At 34.5% G+C, this 19762-nt stretch overlaps 1 protein-coding gene across 1 annotated transcript; it reads right to left on the bottom strand.

The window, feature by feature from the left end:
- Positions 1–12711: 12711 nt before the first annotated feature.
- On the bottom strand, positions 12712–14364 carry LOC133328053 (loricrin-like; the record flags this gene model as incomplete). Its single annotated transcript, XM_061536601.1, has 6 exons — positions 12712–13040; positions 13143–13241; positions 13536–13803; positions 13864–13931; positions 14172–14268; positions 14337–14364. Coding segments are annotated over 6 exons (889 nt in total), but the record flags the coding sequence as incomplete, so codon positions are not given.
- Positions 14365–19762: the final 5398 nt, after the last annotated feature.

Below are 19762 nucleotides of genomic sequence, written 5' to 3'. Positions count from 1 at the left end.
ACAACATTATATTAACCCTTCAGTGTTTTTGTCGAATATATTCGACATTTAAAAGTACTCTCTTTCTTTGCGATTTTTCGGTTATCCTATGTACCGTTACTATTGAAGTTTTTGTTTTTGCTTAAAGATAGACGAAACTGGCCGAGGATTAAAATGACAATTGCAATTTTTTTAAACTATGCCCTTTATAAGATTTTTAATACAAAATTTTAGATTTTTATTCCGACAAAATTTTTTTCTGACACTGAAAGGGTTAATCGGACAGACATGGAGCCTTCGTTCACCATTTGCATGAAAAGGAGCTAAATTATTTATGAGAGCTATATGTAAATCTGTACCGATTAGAAGCAAACTTGACATGCAAAGCGTATTACGAATATGCTTTTCAAAATATATATTAGTTTTACGTAGGTAATCCCGAGAAAAATGTAATTGATATAGGACATATATGTATATCTGAACCGATTTTAACAAAACTTAACACACGTCATTTTACACGGCATTGAGCATTGGAATACTTAGTCGAGCGCAAAAGTCGACTTTTAGACTTTTCGATTTTTGCCTTTGACTTAAAAGTCGACTTTTCGATCTTTCGATTTTGTCAAAACTGTTCAAAATCGATTTTCGACTTTTACTGGCTTTTGCAAAATCGACTGTTCACAATAATTCATGTAAAAAGAATTATTGTGAACAGACAAAGCTCCGGAAAGTGCAATTTTTGGGTAATTTGAGCTTTGTAATAAAAAAAACCAAGTACTTATGAAGAAAATCGAAAGTCGATCTTGAAAAGTGACTTTACGATTTTCTCATATATCAAATGTCGACTTCGACTTTTGGCTAGGAACATCAAAGTACCTAAAAACTATTAAAATATTCTGGAAAAAAGTTTTATATTCAGCTGGAATTTGGAATGCATAATTAAAGTCATATCGGCGAGTATCTTCAACTGAAAATCAGGCCAATATAATTATGAAGGTTTTAACCCTACGGTCAATAACCGGGTACATTTGTACCTTTTTTGAATAAAAACGCTGTAAAATTTTTAATATTGGAGATATATGGATCAAATTTTGAGGAATAATTCTTGAGGTACTTTCACACATAATCGATAAAAAATTTATAAATATTTTCCATTTATATAATTTTTAAAATTTTTAAAGTTATTACCTACGTAGATCAATAACCGTGGTACATTTTTACCCATCCAAAGATAGCTCTGTAACTCATTAAAAAATTGGACTATCGTGAGGTTTTAAATTAGTCTATACGGATTTGATGTAGATGTAGGAACTCAAAATTATATATACATTAAAATAATAAATATTTAAATCCATGTTTAAATTATAATCTATCTAAAATAATCATAGTAAATTCGTTATAGCTTTCGAATGGGTTAAGCTTTTTTAGTTATTTTTTTATTGGGATCTTATGTAGGTGTTCCTCAACCCCTCTGCAATTTTTTGTGGCCCTACACAACAACATGCATGGTTATGCTTCTTCTTATTATTTTTATTGGAAATAATTTTGGCGGCAGTAGACAGAAATGTTGTTAAAAACGCGAGTTTAAAGTGATAAAAGGTACTTGGATAATTAATTGGTGAAGTAAACAATTTGTACAAAAGAAATTATAAAATATTTACAATTGACTGTAATTTGTAATTTCGGGTTCTTGCAGGGTGAAAAACTTCTATGCAGAAACTATTTAATAGATCCATGTTTGGAAGGTTCCACTTCATTTTTGGTATTTTGTATGTTTTATATGTATTGCCCAACGAAGTGTTTGTAATTGGCAATCCGTGTTCTGGTGGAAAATATCGTTGCGAAAAGTTTCGATGTAGATCCGTTTTTTGACATAGTCCTAATATAAAGTAGGACCCGACACATATTCGGGATTTTCAAGGTTTTATGAGAATAAGAAACTTCTTTTCAGAATGTTTTCAAAATAGGCTTATAATTTTACATGGTTCCCATACAAAGCCCCTCCTTTCAATTTTTCAAAATATAATACCCTCAAACTTAACCATAAGTCTAAGGTAAGTGTATACCCGATACGGCAAAAATGTGTCTCATCGAATTATAAGATATACACAAAATGTTGAGTCGGTTTACAAACGTTCGCCCTACCGTCGTTCCCGAAGAGAGTAACCGATTTCATCCAAACTTTGAATATCGTAATATTTCTTCCAAACTTAAATGAAGTTCGAAGATGAGAAATATCGTTTCACTGTTTCTAGTACCTTCCCCATAAAATGGTTGAAATTTTGCTGAAATTAAATTTATATCATGCGAAAGGATAATCCGATTTGAGCCTATCTTTAATATTTTAACCTAATATTTTAACCATGATAGGACTTATCTGTCCACTGCTGGGGGGAGTTACCCCCAATGGGCCAGTATTTTAAAAATCTCATTTGAAGAGAACGAAATATGCAATTACATCCAAACTTTGTATATCGTAATATTTTCACCAATTCTGCATTAATTCCAAAGATGGGGCCCATCGGTTCACTCCTACCTCCCTCACAAAGTGTCAAACTTTTTAATATTTATAAATTCAATATTAAGCGAATGGAATGTACGATTTGACCCAAAATTGTCATATTTTTAGCTACTTTTAAACTTGTCCGATGATGGGACCCACTGATCCATATGACACCTCCCCACAAAGGGTCCATATTTTTAAAAATGTTTAATCCAATATCAAGCGAATGGAATTCCCGATTTGATACAAACTAAATCAAGTTCAGTTTTGCCGGATATAATAAGAATATCCCCAACAAAGTCTAAGAGAACTGATTAGGATCAGTGGCGACATCCGAAACTATAGTCTTCCCTGCCTTACCCCTTGGTGGACAATGCCATTCTTTCCCCACTAATAAATATTCGTTTTTATAAAAACCATAAGTGGGATTATACCTGACTATTTTGCAAAAACAAAATTCAAATGGTATCCCAAATATCCCACCAACACAAGAGAAATACATCTTATAATATCATATGGACGTGCTTCCGATTTGAACCAAACTTTTCACAATCAATCTAGATTTGTTAACACATCAAATCAAATTCGATGATGGGACTTATCGATCCACTCCTTCTAGTACCTCCCCCACAAATTTTCAAAATTTGTTAATCCAATACCAAATTAATGTCCACTTTGATCGAAACTATGCAAATCTGAATACTTTTAGCAAACTTAGATCAAGAGGAATCTGAAGATAGGACCCATCCGGCCTTCATGGAAGACCTTAATATTTCCAGGTCCTTCATCTCTGGTAACTCCCAAACAAACTGTCACAATTTTGAACCAGTAAGGAAAGTAGTAAAGTCGGTATCGAAAGGTATATAGGGACTTTGGAGCCCCATTAACCTTAAAACGGAAAAAATAATATATGGAAGCTATATTTAAATATGAACCGATTTTCTCGAAATTTAGCACACATCATTCTGGACCTAATATAGTACTCTGTGCCAAATTTCGTGCAAATAGAAAGATATATAAGGACTTTGGAGACCCATTGGAGACCCAAGCTATATTTAAATATGAACCGATTTTCTCGAAATTTAGCACACATCATTCTGGACCTAATATAGTACTCTGTGCCAAATTTCGTGCAAATAGAAAGATATATAAGGACTTTGGAGACCCATTTACCTTAAATCGGACGAAAATATATATAAGAGCTATATCTAAATCTGGCCCGATTTTCACGAAACTTAGCACACATAATTCTGGATTTAATTCAGTACTCTATGCCAAATTTTGTGCAAATCGAATGGTAAATAGGGACTTTGGCGCACCATTTATCTTAAATCGGACGAAACTATATATGGGAGCTATATCTAAATCAGAACTAATTTTCTAGAAACTTGGCACATATCATTCTGCACCTAATTTTGTACTCTATGCCAAATTTCATGCAAATCGAATGATATGTAGGGACTTTGTGTGCACCATTTACCTTAAATCGGACGAAACTATATATGGGAGCTATATCTAAATCTGAACCGATTTTCACGAAACCATTCTGGACCTAATTCAGTACTCTGTGCCAAAGTTCGTGCAAATTGAAAGATATATAGGGACTTTGGAGATCCATTTACCTTAAATCGGACGAAAATATGTATGGAAGCTATATCTAAATAATAATAATAATTTGTTATGTTATGGTAAGTCCAGATCGACTAAAAGGCTTTGTCTACTGGTTCTTAAATGGAAAGCTAAGTTTATGTTCAAAATGCCCATGTAAGCTATTTTATTTTTTATTTTATGATTATAAAGAAAATACATATAACAAATAAATTAATTACAACAACAATAAGTTAAATACTTTTTTCTATTAATACACATATAAACATATTAATACAATAATAAACATTTTATATTGCAATCACAACTCCTGCCAACTATTGGCAATTGGCTTGCCATAACTATCCACCAGACCATCAAATGCTCCAAATGATTTTAGTGATTTGAGTGTTTCGAATGCATCTCCAAAAGTGGGATAACCTAAATCGGTAACTCCATCGCCGACACGAATTGTTTGCAAAGTTTTAATGTGATTCCCCCGGTGTTCGCGTATTACATTAATAATTGCGGGGGGTTCCCTTTCATCAAGCTGCTGTTGTTGTTGTAGTTGGTATAATTTTAAGTGATCATCGAATTGTGAAGATTGTTGCTGATGGACCAAATTATAAGTGGCACCATGTGGACTTAGAGTGCGGCCATAATTTGGATAATCGTCAATCGAATGTTCGAATACGCGATATGTTTGAACGGCACGATCGTATGACGTCGACGTCGATGGGTGTCGTTGATGAATTACTTTGAACGTGTGAACTGGAACATCATTAAGTGTTTGACGACTGAAATAGACTCCAGGTGAACAGTGGGTTGTTATGGCTAATAGCAGCATAGACAACAACACCATTAAAACAATCTGTATTTACAAATTATGAGCAAAAGAAATGTGTTATTTTTAAGGTGGGTACGAAACAAAATTCGGTTTATTACCTTGTTAATGTGAATCTTCATAGTTGTTGTTGTTGGTGGGCTTGGGGTTTCTTTGTGTGTAGAGGAGATCGTAGGAAACTCCTACTAGCTGCTGAATTTGCTTGTTACTTTGTACTGAAGTTATTTTGTTGCGTTCACGGATGTTTTATATGGTTCACAATTAATGCACAGTAGGCTCTGGTTAACTGAAACGAAAATAATATAGTTAGTGAATATATTTTAGGACATATAGAAAAATTAAAAAAAAAGATCATAACTATGGGATAATAGCAATTAATGTGGAGTTTTTATTTCTTCTACGCCAGATTTGTTAGGTAAGAATACTGGAATATAACCGTCCACGTTTTGATATAATTGGGAAAAAAATCTTACTACTAAAATGTTTCGGTCCCTTTTGTATAGCCTTCATATAAGGTCCTAATCCAAAATCCACGCCTTGTGGCATGTCATATTTTTTAAACTCAAGGCTTGGATTCTTTTATAAATATTTTAATGGCATAACTTAAGGCTTGGATCCTTTAAAAATATGTTATGGCGTAATTCAAGGCGTGGATTCTTCAAAAAATATTTTATGATATTTATTTAAAAATATTTTTATGGCCCTCAAACATTTCTTATGGTATTACTCAAGGCTTGGATTCTTTAAAAAATATTTTAATGGCATAACTTAAGGCTTGGATCCCTTAAAAATATGTTATGGCGTAACTCAAGGCGTGGATTCTTTTAAAAATATTTTTATGACATACCTCAAGGCGTGGATTTTTTAAAAATATTTTTATGACATACCTCAAGGCGTGGATTTTTTAAAAATATTTTTATGACATACCTTAAGGCGTGGATTTTTTAAAAATATTTTTATGACATACCTCAAGGCGTGGATTTTTTAAAAATATATTTTTATGACATACCTCAAGGCGTGGATTTTTTAAAAATATATTTTTATGACATACCTCAAGGCGTGGATTTTTTAAAAATATATTTTTTCAATGACCATTCAACAAGGCGTGGATTTTTTAAAAATATATTTTTTCAATGACCATTCAACAAGGCGTGGATTTTTTAAAAATATATTTTTATGACATACCTCAAGGCGTTGATTTTTTAAAAATATATTTTTATGACATACCTCAAGGCGTTGATTTTTTAAAAATATATTTTTATGACATACCTCAAGGCGTGGATTCTTTTAAAAATATTTTTATGACATACCTCAAGGCGTGGATTCTTTTAAAAATATATTTTTATGACAAACATTAAAGCTAGTGACTAAGACCACACTGTAGTACAGGGTATTATCTCGATGGGCATATGTTTGTAACCGGCAAAAGGAAATGAGATAGACACATGGTTCCTTTTGAGAGTATGCATAGGATCACATTATGTTTTGATTTATGCATGTCCGTCTATCCACCTACTCTTGTGATCCGATTTAGATGAAATCTGTCATAGCTCACTTATTTAGCCCAAGGAGGAACCCTATTGAAATTTGAGAAAATTGGTTCAGGTTTAGATATAGCTCACACATATAGTTTCGACCGATTTTATGTAAATGGTGCACAAAACTCCCAAGGATTGTCCGATTAATAAAAAATTTTGTACAGCGTATTAAAATATGTCCACATTGATGTATACGAAGCTTTGTTGAAATCGGTTCTGATTTAGATATAGCTCCCATATATATTTTCGTCCGATTTTTTGGTAAATGGTACACCAAACTCCTAATATTTGTCGGATCGATATAAAATTTTGCACAGCGTCTAATTTGATGTCCGCGAAGTTTTGCTGAATTCGGTTTAGATTTAGATATAGCTCCCACCAAGGATTGTCTGGCGCACCAAACTCGCAAAATTTTGCACAGCGTATTTTAATTCGATCAAGGACATTCAAACCACATTGAGTTTCCGATTAATATTCGAACGTAACCTCAATCTTATAAAGAGGCTATAGGTCTTAGCTTTCTAATCGAAGAAGGTATATATTCATAGTTTGGTTTTAAGACATTCGCTTCTTCTATTCTGGGCATTTTTTTGTCATTTTAGAGCCATTTTATAATTGGGATTCCTTCATGAGGCCACATAAATTTCAATCACTTTGATTACATCTCTTATGCGCATAACAATTATCCGGAGTCGACCGTATAACGGATTAAAATCTTATTTGTTTTTAAATTATACATTGCAACATTTGTTTATAAATTATATATGTTGCATATGAAATTTATTTTGCCGAAAAATTCCACTCATCAAAAATATTTACTATATCAGAATATAGAGTCTCAACAAATTTGTTTATATATTTACTTCAAATTGTTATTGTTGTTTTATATCGCGAAATATACGTGGCAATTTGTTATACTTAATCGTCAATCGGATTATAATTGTAATCGATCGCAAAAACGCATTCGAGTTTTGACCTTCTTTCGATTTTATTATGATTTTTATTGCGAACTGACCTTTTCGTCATGAAGTTTCGTACAAGACTGAAGTGTAGGGTAAACACACTTGAGAGCTACGCAATAGACATCTTTTTCCACGAATCGTCCGAATTGGTATGGAGTGTTGTTGGTGATTACCTACACGAGTATGTAATTTGAAGTTCATATCACCCTACAGCAGTAGCTACTTGAATTTGTGTGTGAGATTTTTTTGGGAAATAACAGTAAAGTGCTATCGTGATGGCAAATAAATCATAATGAAATATGAAAGGTATTCCCCTATGATAGCAAATCATGTATAAAATGAAATATTCAGTAAAGGGGGCAAGCGAGGGGAATATTAGAAATAGCAATATTGGTGAGTATATGAAAGACTTTGGTGAGTATATGAAAACCCTAGAAGGAAAATTTACCATAGGTGTGATAATTTTTTGCTGGCGACACTTTATACATCAAGATATAGCTTCACATTTTTGTTTTGTAGTTTTCATGTATTTTTTGAGATTCAGAGCATTTCGCCCTTCTAAATTAATTTCTTGTGTGTCCTTTTCGTCCTAATTTTTTTGAAACGAACTCTAATCTTTAATTTTTGCTAAATTCTTATCCATTTCGTTGTTTCAAAATTATGGGACTGGAATTCGACAGCTGTCAAAATAAGTTGTTAAACCATTTTTAATACCCACCAACACAGTATGGAGGATATAATAATTTGGGTTTTCTCTCATTGAAATAACCATTTCCGACTCTATAAAGTATATATTCTTGATCAGCCTAAAATTCAATGACGATTTAGCCATGTCCATCTGTTGTAATCACTTTAGCGTCTAAACTAATTGAGACACATCGCCAAAATTTTTGCCTGCAGGCTGGTCAAGTTCGAAGATGGGCTATATCGGTCTACGTTTAGGCATATCTTCAATATACGGATACCCCCAATTTTTGTTATTTTGAGGTTCTTGAGTGAATTTTTTGAAATAGATCTATATCAGTCCTCAATTAGGCATAGCACCTCATATAATAATAACTACAAATGTTCGATAATTCCTACACGATGTAATCGATATATATGCCGCTTTATGAGTACGTCCAGGGGTGTACTCATGCAATTTTTTTCTGCGATGTCAATTTTCATATTGAACCAGCAGCTTTCATCCAACCACCCGTTGGTGAAGGCTTCATATAACTGTGTCCTCTAATTGCGATATTTTAGGGTGTTCCACCCTACCATGCGTCGTCAATAGTGTTTTTATGAAAAATCTCCATTAAAACCTGGTGAAATTTTTATTTGGTGTACATTATGGTTTACATAAATCGGTTTGTAGAACTGTCGGTATAGGTCCACTTTTCTTTATGTTAAATATAGCATTTCCACATTAAATGAAACCTTTTACAAATTAAATGAACCCTTTTCCAAATTAAATGAAACCTTTTCCAAATTAAATGAAACCTTTTCCAAATTAAATGAAACCTTTTCCAATTGAAATGAAACCTTTTACAAATAGAATGAACCCTTTTCCAATTGAAATGAAACCTTCTACAAATAGAATGAAACTTTTTCCAAATTAAATGAAACCTTTATTCTTATCTAAGGAAATATAATATTTGCACTAATTTTAAACCAATATTTGAAAATTAAATCAAAGAATATTAACAAATATAGTTGTATGGCTATGTAATTAACATAAATATTCTTTAATTCGGTGTGATTTCATTTAATATCTTTACTTCATAAAACTAAATAAATAGTAATACAAACTGGGGTATTTCTTGACATTTTAATAAATACATATTTAAGAACAGGAATTGAATACCCGGTCCTAAATGCGAAATACATATTTGACTTAATAAATTGTTGATGATAAGGTAACTGCTTATCTTAATGAAGGGGATCCCGACTTGCAGCTTGTGGGATTTTCAAAACCATGTCCATAACGTAGTTAGAACAATCTTGCCGAGTAAGCTTTTGAATACTTCGCTCGATTACATCAACAATGTTATGTTCCATTGAAACGTCACACAGCTCAGCTCTTGCACATAATTTTATTTTTGAAAATGCATTTTCGATTGGATTTAGCATTGGAGAATAAGGCGGTAAGAATTTAAGGTTGCATCTTTTGGATTCAATCAATATTTTTTACGTCATGTCGCTTGTGTATTTGAGCGTTATTTTCCAACTCTGGATTAATTTTTTCAAAAAAAATTTTCTATAAATAATTTAAATCTGTCTGCATTGTCACTGGAATTAGAATCGATGGTGTGATATACAACTCCCGCGTTGTTTATTGCTGCAATTATAGTGACATTACGACCTCTGACCGTAGGCAACACAATGTGTGCTCTTGTTCCTTGTCTTGAACGGGCTTGGGTTCTTCGTATGTGAAGATTAAATCCACACTCATCAATGAATATTAATTTTTCTCCTTGTTGGGGTATCCATTTTGTAAAGTCTTGAGCATATTTTTGTCTCAAGCCTAATGTTCTGGAGTCATTCCTTCCTTCTATTTCAATAGAGGCCATCTTCAACGTAATTTTTAATTTCCGTAATCCATTTTCTATGCAGCTTGTGGAAATATTTATATCATTTTCTCTCAACAGTTTAGTTTTTATGGCTTTGAGGGTAATTCCAGGTTGACTTTCTATGTAGAACTCGATCAGACTTAAAACTTGTGGTGTCAACAACTTAGTTCTATTTCCTCCACGCTTATTTTCCTTCAATGTTCCAAAAAATTAATATTCATTGAAGAGTGTGGATTTAATCTTCACATACGAAGAACCCAAGCCCGTTCAAGACAAGGGACAAGAGCACACATTGTGTTGCTTACGGTCAGAGGTCGTAATGTCACTATAATTGCAGCAATAAACAACGCGGGAGTTGTACATCACACAATCGTTTCTAATTCCAGTGTCAATGCAGACAGATTTAAATTATTTATAGATTTTTTTTTTGAGAAAATCAATCCAGAGTTGGAAAATAACGCTCAAATACACAAGCGACATGACATAAAAAATTTGATCGAATCCAAAAGATGCAACCTTAAATTCTTACCGCCTTATTCTCCAATGCTAAATCCAATCGAAAATGCATTTTCAAAAATAAAATTATGTCCAAGAGCTGAGCTGTGTGACGTTTCAATGGAACATAACATTGTTGATGTAATCGAGCGAAGTATTCAAAAGCTTACTCGGCAAGATTGTTCTAACTACGTTATGGACATGGTTTTGAAAATCCCACAAGCTGCAAGTCGGGAACTCCTTCATTAAGATAAGCAGTTACCTTATCATCAACAATTTATTAAGTCAAATATGTATTTCGCATTTAGGACCGGGTATTCAATTCCTGTTCTTAAATATTTATTTATTAAAATGTCAAGAAATACCCCAGTTTGTATTACTATTTATTTAGTTTTATGAAGTAAAGATATTAAATGAAATCACACCGAATTAAAGAATATGTATGTTAATTACATAGCCATACAACTATATTTGTTAATATTCTTTGATTTAATTTTCAAATATTGGTTTAAATTTAGTGCAAATATTATATTTCCTTAGATAAGAATAAAGGTTTCATTTAATTTGGAAAAAGTTTCATTCTATTTGTAAAAGGTTTCATTTCAATTGGAAAAGGGTTCATTCTATTTGTAAAAGGTTTCATTTCAATTGGAAAAGGTTTCATTTAATTTGGAAAAGGTTTCATTTAATTTGGAAAAGGTTTCATTTAATTTGGAAAAGGTTTCATTTAATTTGGAAAAGGTTTCATTTAATTTGGAAAAGGTTTCATTTAATGTGGAAATGCTATATATTTTTATTTTAAGTACCTGTCAATATACCTATGGTGGGAGGAATCCAAAGTTCGATTAACGATTTTTACAGTTTTCACCACACTGTGGTACAGGGTATTATGTCTTTGTGCATATGTTTGTAAGAGATAAAAAGAAACGAGATAGACACATGGTTCCTTTTGAAAATATGCATAGAATAAATTTTTAAGTCGATTTATGCATGTCCGTCCGCCTGTCTATCCATGTTAAATTGTAAACAAAGAACAGGTCGCTATTATGATTTGAATTGGATGAAATTTGGCACATCTCATTTATTTCCCCCAAGGAAGAACCCTATTGAAATTGGGAAAAAATCGGTTCAGATTTAGATATAGCTCCCATATATATTTTCCTCCGATTTTAGGTAAATAGTGCACCAAAGTCCTATATATATCTTTCGATTTGCACGAAATTTGGTATAGCGTACTGAATTAAGTCTAGTGCACCAAAGTCCCTATATATCCCTTAATGTGCACGAAATTTGGCAAAGCATAATGAATTGAGTCTAGAATGATAAGTGGTAAGTTTCGGAAATTTGGTTCAGAGTTCGATATAGCTCTCATATATATTTTCGTCCGATTTCATGTAAAAGATGCACCAAAGTCTCTATATAACTTTTGATTTGCACGAAATTTTGCACAGCGTTGTGAATTAAGCCTAGAATGATGTGTGTTAAGTTTCGTGAAAATCGGTTCAGATTTAGATATAGCTCCCATAAATATTTTCGTCCGAGTTTATGTAAATGGTGCACCAAAGTCCCTATGTATCCTTAAAGTTCAAACCTTATTCGGGAGTTGCCAGAAGGAGTGGGACCATTGACTGCATTTGCGTATATTACCCAGATACTGTAAAAATATTACTTTTGTGTGAAGTTGGGGTCAAAAGGGAAAAACTAAAAGCATTGTATTAGATTTACACATATTATAGAGGACGTAATACAAGGAATGGGTCTATAATTCCCATTTCCGGATTCAAAGAATGTTTGACAAAGATGTTGAAAAGTGGATTGATGAAATAAATACTACGATTTATTGCAACTGTGAAATCAGAATTTGAAAATCAAATTAAATTAATCCAAAATGGAGGATCAAACATAAGAAAACATTTAAGTTTTTATTTATTAGAAGTATTTAATATCAAAATAGCAATTTACCTCTAACATCTGTTTTAAACATTTGAGAATGTTTGATGATAGAGAATTTTTTAATTTATGAAATAAAATACAAAATGTTTTTCTTTTTATTAAATTTTTATTAAATTTTAATTTAAATTAGATGGGGCCGAATTGACTGCCAAATGAATTTATGTATGACTTAAACTTATAAAACTAATAACAACAGATTTTAGAGCATTCATACCCTAGCGATGCAATGGATCAATATGGGATTAACGATGAGTGGTGGTATGATTGTAAAATATCACAGAATACTTGAGGTGTGGGCTTATTGCCAACCACCAGCTGAAGAAGCACCGGCATATGAACCAGCACCACTGGCACCACCATAACCACCGGCACCACCATCAGCACCCAAAGCACCGATAACTTTAAGAGATTTCAAAGTTTCAAGTGCATCGTCGAAGCCACCAGAGCCAGCAGCAGAAGAAGCGCCAGCATCAGCAAAACCGCCATAATCACCAGCAGAATAACCTCCAGCAGATGCCTCTTCGTGAATAACTTTAATAGTTTGTTCAGCAGCGGCGCTAGCACCACCGGCCGAATAACCACCGGATGAGTATCCACCGGCAGAGTAACCCCCAGCCGAAGCAGCACCTTGTTCATGGACAACTTGAATGGTCTTAACTTCTTGAGCAGCACCGGAACTGGGACCTCCATATGAATAACCACCTTGAGCTCCACCAGCGGCAGCGCCACCTTGTTCATGGATAACTTGAATGGTTTTTACTTCTTCAGCAGCACCATGGCCATGACCGCCTGCAGAGAATCCACCGGAATAACCACCAGCGCTAGCGCCTTGTTCGTGGACAACTTGAATGGTTTTAACTTCCTCGGCAGCACCGTGACCGCCAGAGGAGTAACCACCGGAATAGCCACCAGCAGCAGCACCTTGTTCGTGGACAACTTGAATGGTTTTAACTTCCTCGGCAGCACCGTGACCGCCAGAGGAGTAACCACCGGAATAGCCACCAGCAGCAGCACCTTGTTCGTGGACAACTTTAATGGTTTTTACTTCTTCAGCAGCTCCGTAACCACCAGCAGCAGCACCACCACCATAGGAGTAACCACCTTGACCACCAGCAGAAGCACCAGCTTGTTCATGAACAACTTGAATGGTTTTGACGTGTTCAGCACCACCATGACCACCGGCGGCTGCGTATCCGTGTCCTCCTTGCTGCTGTTGTTGTTGATGGATAACCTTAATGGTCTTGACTTCTTGGCCACCAGCGACAGCACCACCATGAGCATAACCACCAGCTGAGTATCCACCCTGTTGCTGTTGTTGTTGATGGATCACTTTGATTGTCTTGACTTCTTGGCCGCCACCGGCAGAGTAACCACCATATTGTTGTTGTTGCTGTTGTTGGTGAACAATTTTAATTGTCTTAACGGCTTGACCACCAACAGCGGCACCAGCACCACCATAAGCATAACCACCATGTCCACCGGCTTGTTCTTGATGGATAACCTTAACGGTCTTAACCTCTTGGGCACCACCGAAACCACCAGCAGAGGCACCTCCAGCATAACCACCAGCTTGTTGTTGATGAATGACTTTAATGGTTTTGACGGCAGCACCACCTTGGGCGCCACCACCATAACCTCCTGCAAAACCACCTTGAGCAGCACCGCCTTCTTGGTGGATCACCTTAACAGTGTGAACGGCACCACCAGCTGCAGCGCCACCGCCATAGCTTCCGCCATGACCACCACCGCCACTGTAACCTCCATGGCCACCAGCAGCATATCCACCACCAGAGCTACCGCCCAAGAATCCGGCTGAGCATGAAGCTACTAAAACTGTTAAAACACACACGAAAACCTAGAATTCGAAAAAGTATTCCATTGGTTATTCCATACCACTCCAAATTCCGCTTTGAATGTACCCACCTTCATATTAGGAATCTTCTTGCTTAGGCTGTAAAAATGGAAGATCAAAGGTGATTCCTATGCGAGTTGTCTCCGAATGAATTGAGACTGATGTTGATTCACTGTAGCCATTGGTGTTTTATATGAAAATCTAAAATTATGTCTTCTCGGTTGTTATCGTAGAAAACTCATCTTCGAATATAGGTAGCTTCTGTTTCGACGCAGCAGATGCCAGTTTTGGTAGTCAAATTACATATCAGCTGTAGTAACTCTCTTCGGCTTTCGTTTCTATTGGCAGGGGCTATCTATATTTGGCAAAAATGATCACCAAAAGGTAAATACCAAACGAAAGAAAAAAAGAGGATACCACTTAAGCCATTACCTACCTCAAATGTTTAAAAACAAAAACATCAACTTCATTTAACTCAGAACTAGTTTTCATGTGCATTTTTTGTCTTCATTTGTATTCATATACATATTTTTATTTTCAGCCGTTGCTGGTGTATCTCTTGACCGCCAAATGTTGTTCATTAGAACTGAGCCTATCATTTTCTCTTTCGTTCATCTTTTGCCAGACACGAAAAGCCGGTTATTATCTAATAACAATCCGAATAATATTAAAAATTAAGCCTATAAAAATATTTATAAATATTCGATACTTGTTTTATTAATTCGGTAGTCTGTTTTACAGTCCGGTTGGGAATGTGTTGATTTTCTTCGGAATATAGATGTGGGAAACGTGTCCATAACAATACATAGTCTATACTCCCTTCGAATTAAATCAAAATCGAATAGAGAAGAGAATATATGGGAAACTACAAAATTCTTTTAAAATTCCATAAAAAAAATTTGAAACATTTTTTTGAGAGCACATTCATGATTTTTGGGACATAAGTTTGTTGTAATTCCCGAATTTCTTAACCAATGGTTAAACACATTAGTTTTCTTTGCATACTTGTCAAAACACATTGAAATTAGGTTCAAGAGTCGCGAAAAACAAATAAAAGCTAATTATCGGAAAATAAAATAAATTAATTTTGTAATTAAAACAAAACGTTTGTTTGAATTTTCGATTTTTTTAGTACGGTTAAGGGAATATAGTTTGCATTAATCTTCTAAAATATACGACGTTTTCTTTCTCAAATTCTTTTAGATGATTGTTAAATATCGGTAGATTCATCTTATAAGAGTTTCGACTTTAAAAAAGTACTAAATGTATTGCAGTTACAGTATATAAAAATGATCAACATTAAAAAGCATACAGTTCGCGTATTCGTTGATGTGCATGCGGTTATTATGAATGAAAGCCTAGAATGATGTGTGTTAAGTTCCGTGAAAATCGGTTTAGATTTCAATATAACTCTCATATATATTTTTGCCGGATTTAATATAAATTGTTATCAATGTCTTATATGGGCAATATTGCCAATTTTTTAATATTCCATTTTCAAAAAATCAGCTTTTTTGTTTTTGTGGCACATCAATGATTTTTGGTACACATATAAAGAAAAATGTTCTGACTCCGAAACCGTTCGCGATCAAATTATTGGTTGATGCGCGTAAAAGTTATCGAGGTTTTAATTTTGGGCATAAGAAAAAAATCTTAAAATTACACCGTTTATTATATTGACCAAAAACATTGATATATATCTTCCTCCGTAAAATAAGAATATGAATATATTATAATATTCGCGAAAAAGGTGCACATCTTCGCGAAATATGAGAAAAATAAAAAAAGATAGGAGATTACATCAATATTTTCAATATATTAATGACATACACACACATAAAAATTAATTTAAAAATATCTACATAATCTAAACACCATGATGAATCAAAATCACACAAGTCCGTGTAGCGGTTTCTAAATCACAGCGACAACAAAACAAGATATTGAGGAAAAATATTTGTTTTTGGTTCGAAAAAATAATGTCATCATATTTATTATACCCTACACAACTATGTTGTCAGGGTATTATAGCTTTGTGCAGCCCCAAATGTTTGTAACGCCGCGAAATATTGGTCCTAGACCCACCTTTAAGTATACCGATCGTCATATCTCGACTAGCTGAGTCGATCTAGACATGTGTGTCCGTCCGTCCGTCCGTCCGTCCGTCCGTCCGTCCGTCTGTCCATTATAATTTGTAAACACGATACAGGCCACAGTTATGGACCAATCTTCACGAAATTTTGCATGTAGGATGGGTTCTGGCCAATGAAGACCCCTATTGTTTTTGGAAAAGATCGGTTAATATTTAGGGGATGAAATGGACCAAATACTAAATTTTTGTCGGTTTTTCTGGTCGCTCCAGAGGCCGCAATTATGGCCCAAACAAATTTTGCATGGAGAAGGGGATCGGGCCAGAGAATAAGCATGCATGTTTTGATAAAGATCGGTCAATATTTAGCGGGTCAAATGGACCCTGACTTTTGTGTGGAAAATGGCAAAATTTGTATTCTATGGCATATATATTTACTCCTGGAGGATGTAGTCCCCAGGAGTTGATAGCATATCCAAGAGGAGTGGTTGGCCTTTAAATTGATACCAAATATAGTGATGTATCTACTCAGATGTGGGAGTTACAGTCAAATATTTACAGGTGCTTTCGTATTCAGATATTATTTAGTAACCCATTACCACATTAGAGGGAGAAATATCGCGCTGATGGCTTTGAAATTTTTCATGAAGTTCCAGTTACAGTCAAGAACAACGCCTACAATTTTCGGTGATGATCAGGATACAATTTTGGGATGAAATGGACGGAAAACATAATTTTTTGTGTGTTTTCGAGTAGAGTATAATCCGAAAATCACAACACAACCCACCGTGAAGGTAATCTGGACAAGTAATTAGAAGGACTGTACTGAATATTCGAAAAAAAAGTAAGAAAGACCTCTAATCGGACAACAGGGGGCAAATATCACGAAATACTACTCAGACTCAGAATAAACATCCTCAGAAAGTTAGAGTTCGTGGTAGTTGTGTAGGGTATCGTATGGTCGGCCCCGTCCGACTATACTGCTCCGCTCACTGGTTTTTTAATTGTATACAAGAAATTTCGGAAAAAAATGTTGGGGTTATTCTGCTATTTTACCCGAATTTCGCCGAAAAATTGACATATATAATAATAATCACGTTTTGTGTATAAGTATACGCCTTGCGGATTATATCAAGACCCTTCCGATAAATCTTAGAATTCTATAAATAGGAATAAATCTTAAAATAAAATAATATTATGAAATATACATTTTAAATTGCGTGTAAATTGCGTAGTTCTCAAAATCATTTGATGCGCATGCGGTTTCCAGGAAGTGCTGAAGTTTTTCTTCCAATCCATATATATTTTGCGAAATTTCATTTGACGGCTAAGATGTTCCACACGTTACATTGAAGTACCCAAAAAATCGTAAAACGCGAATAATTTCCGAAAACTCCATATGCCATTAACGCGCATCCGATTTCGGTGTGCGCCCTAAAAAAATACATCGATCTATACCGATTTCAATGTGGTCCATTAAGAACCATGGATGTGCCAGTTCACACTATTATTGAGATAAATTGCGTCTAAATCGCGTAATTCTCAAAATCATTTGATGTGCATGCGGTTTCCAGGGAGTACTGAAGTTTATCTTCCAATCCATATATATTTTGCGAAATTTCATTTGACGGCTAAGATGTGCCACACGTTGCATTGAAGTACCCAAAAAATCGTAAAACGCGAATAATTTCAGAAAACTCCATATGCCATTAACGCGCATCCGATTTCGGTGTGCACCCTAAAAAAATACATCGATCTATACCGATTTCAATGTGGTCCATTAAGAACCATGGATGTGCCGGCACAATCTATTTTTGAGATGAATTGCGTACATCTCTCTTTCGGCTGAAGTTTTTTAAAGTTCTCTTTTCGAAAAAGATCAAAATCCGTATGAGGTCATTTATTGAAGCGGAAATGATACACAGAAAACGCAAATAAATCCGCGATATTTTCAAAAACATTTTTTGCCAAATTTCGTGTTTTTGGAAGGCCAGTTCCCGCCGTTCTAGTAGACGGATTTTCACGAAGAAGATTTTATATCATCCGAAACGTAAAAACCCTTATTGATCGCGGGTACCCATATCATTCAGTTGACAGGTCTAAAAATTTGGTCGGAAAAATAGGTTTTTTAGAAATTTGATCGCACAAAATTCGCACCTTCGGATGAGTATTACTCTGAAGCTGTGCATACTACATACACAAAATACATATCAAATTATGCAGATTCGCGACTACAATAATCGTATAATCGATTTTTATAAATTCTTGTTTGCGTATTAAAGCTAGAAGTAAAATTAAAACATCACTCAAAATCGAGCTTCAAAATGTCAGCATCATTTATAGGCAGATGCAGTTAAATTTTTGAAAAATGATACATAAGGGGCGTAGTCCCCATTTTGTTGGCTTGTAGTTTTACTTTGACACGAATACCGTGAAATGAGTGGCTTATTCACAAATCGATAGAGAACATAAAAAAACTGGTTCGCCTCAACCTGTTTTTACACATTTTTTTACATTAAAGTAGACACAGCTTCCACCAACATAAAGTGGGGAGGTCAATATCAGGAACAGTTTGCAACGACAGATCAATTAATCCAAAACTATTCACTTTTTTTCATATACTTAAGTAATTCCCGAGTTATAAAGGGGTGAACCTCCGCTTCAGTTATGTTAAAAAATTGGCAATATTGCCCATATATATCTTTCGTTTTGCACGAAATTTGGCATAGTGACTGAATTAGGTCTACGTTTCCTGAAAATCGTTTCAGATTTATGTATAGCTCCCATATATATTTTCCTTCGATTTAATGTAAATAGTGCACCAACGTCTATATATATCTTTTGATTTGCACGAAATTTGGAATAGCGTAATGAATTAGGTCTAGAATAATGTGTGTTAAGTTTGCTGAAAATCTGTCCAGATTTAGGTATAGCTCCCATATATATATATATATATGTATATATATTCGTCCAATTTAAGGTAAATGGAGTACCAAAATCCCTATATATCTTTCGATCAGAATATCTTTCGATTCAGAAAATCGGTTCAGATTTAGATATAGCTCCCATATATAGTGTGGTCCGATTTATGGTAAATGGTGCAACAAAGTCCCTATATAACTCTCGATTTGCACGAAATTTGGCAGGGAGTACTGAATTAGGTCCAGAATGATATGTGCTAAGTTTCGTGAAAGTTTGTTCAGATTTAGATATTTTCGTCCGATTTAATGTAAATTGTGCACTAAAGACCCAATGTTTGTTCGCTCATGACAAGTGTATTTACAGAAATTTTGTTTTGTTTCTGTATTTGTATTTACACTTGATGTTGTTGTTGTTCTGCATGTTCATGGCGATTTTCGTGCCTTTGAGATGAAAACCTTTTCCTACAATAGCTCGTGTGTTAAGTTT

This window comes from Musca vetustissima, unplaced genomic scaffold (genome assembly GCF_032173495.1).
Source record: "Musca vetustissima isolate MV318-11 ecotype Yass unplaced genomic scaffold, APGP_CSIRO_Mvet_v1 utg101325, whole genome shotgun sequence".
NCBI lineage: Eukaryota > Metazoa > Arthropoda > Insecta > Diptera > Muscidae > Musca > Musca vetustissima.
This window is presented reverse-complemented; position numbering and strand designations above follow the sequence as displayed.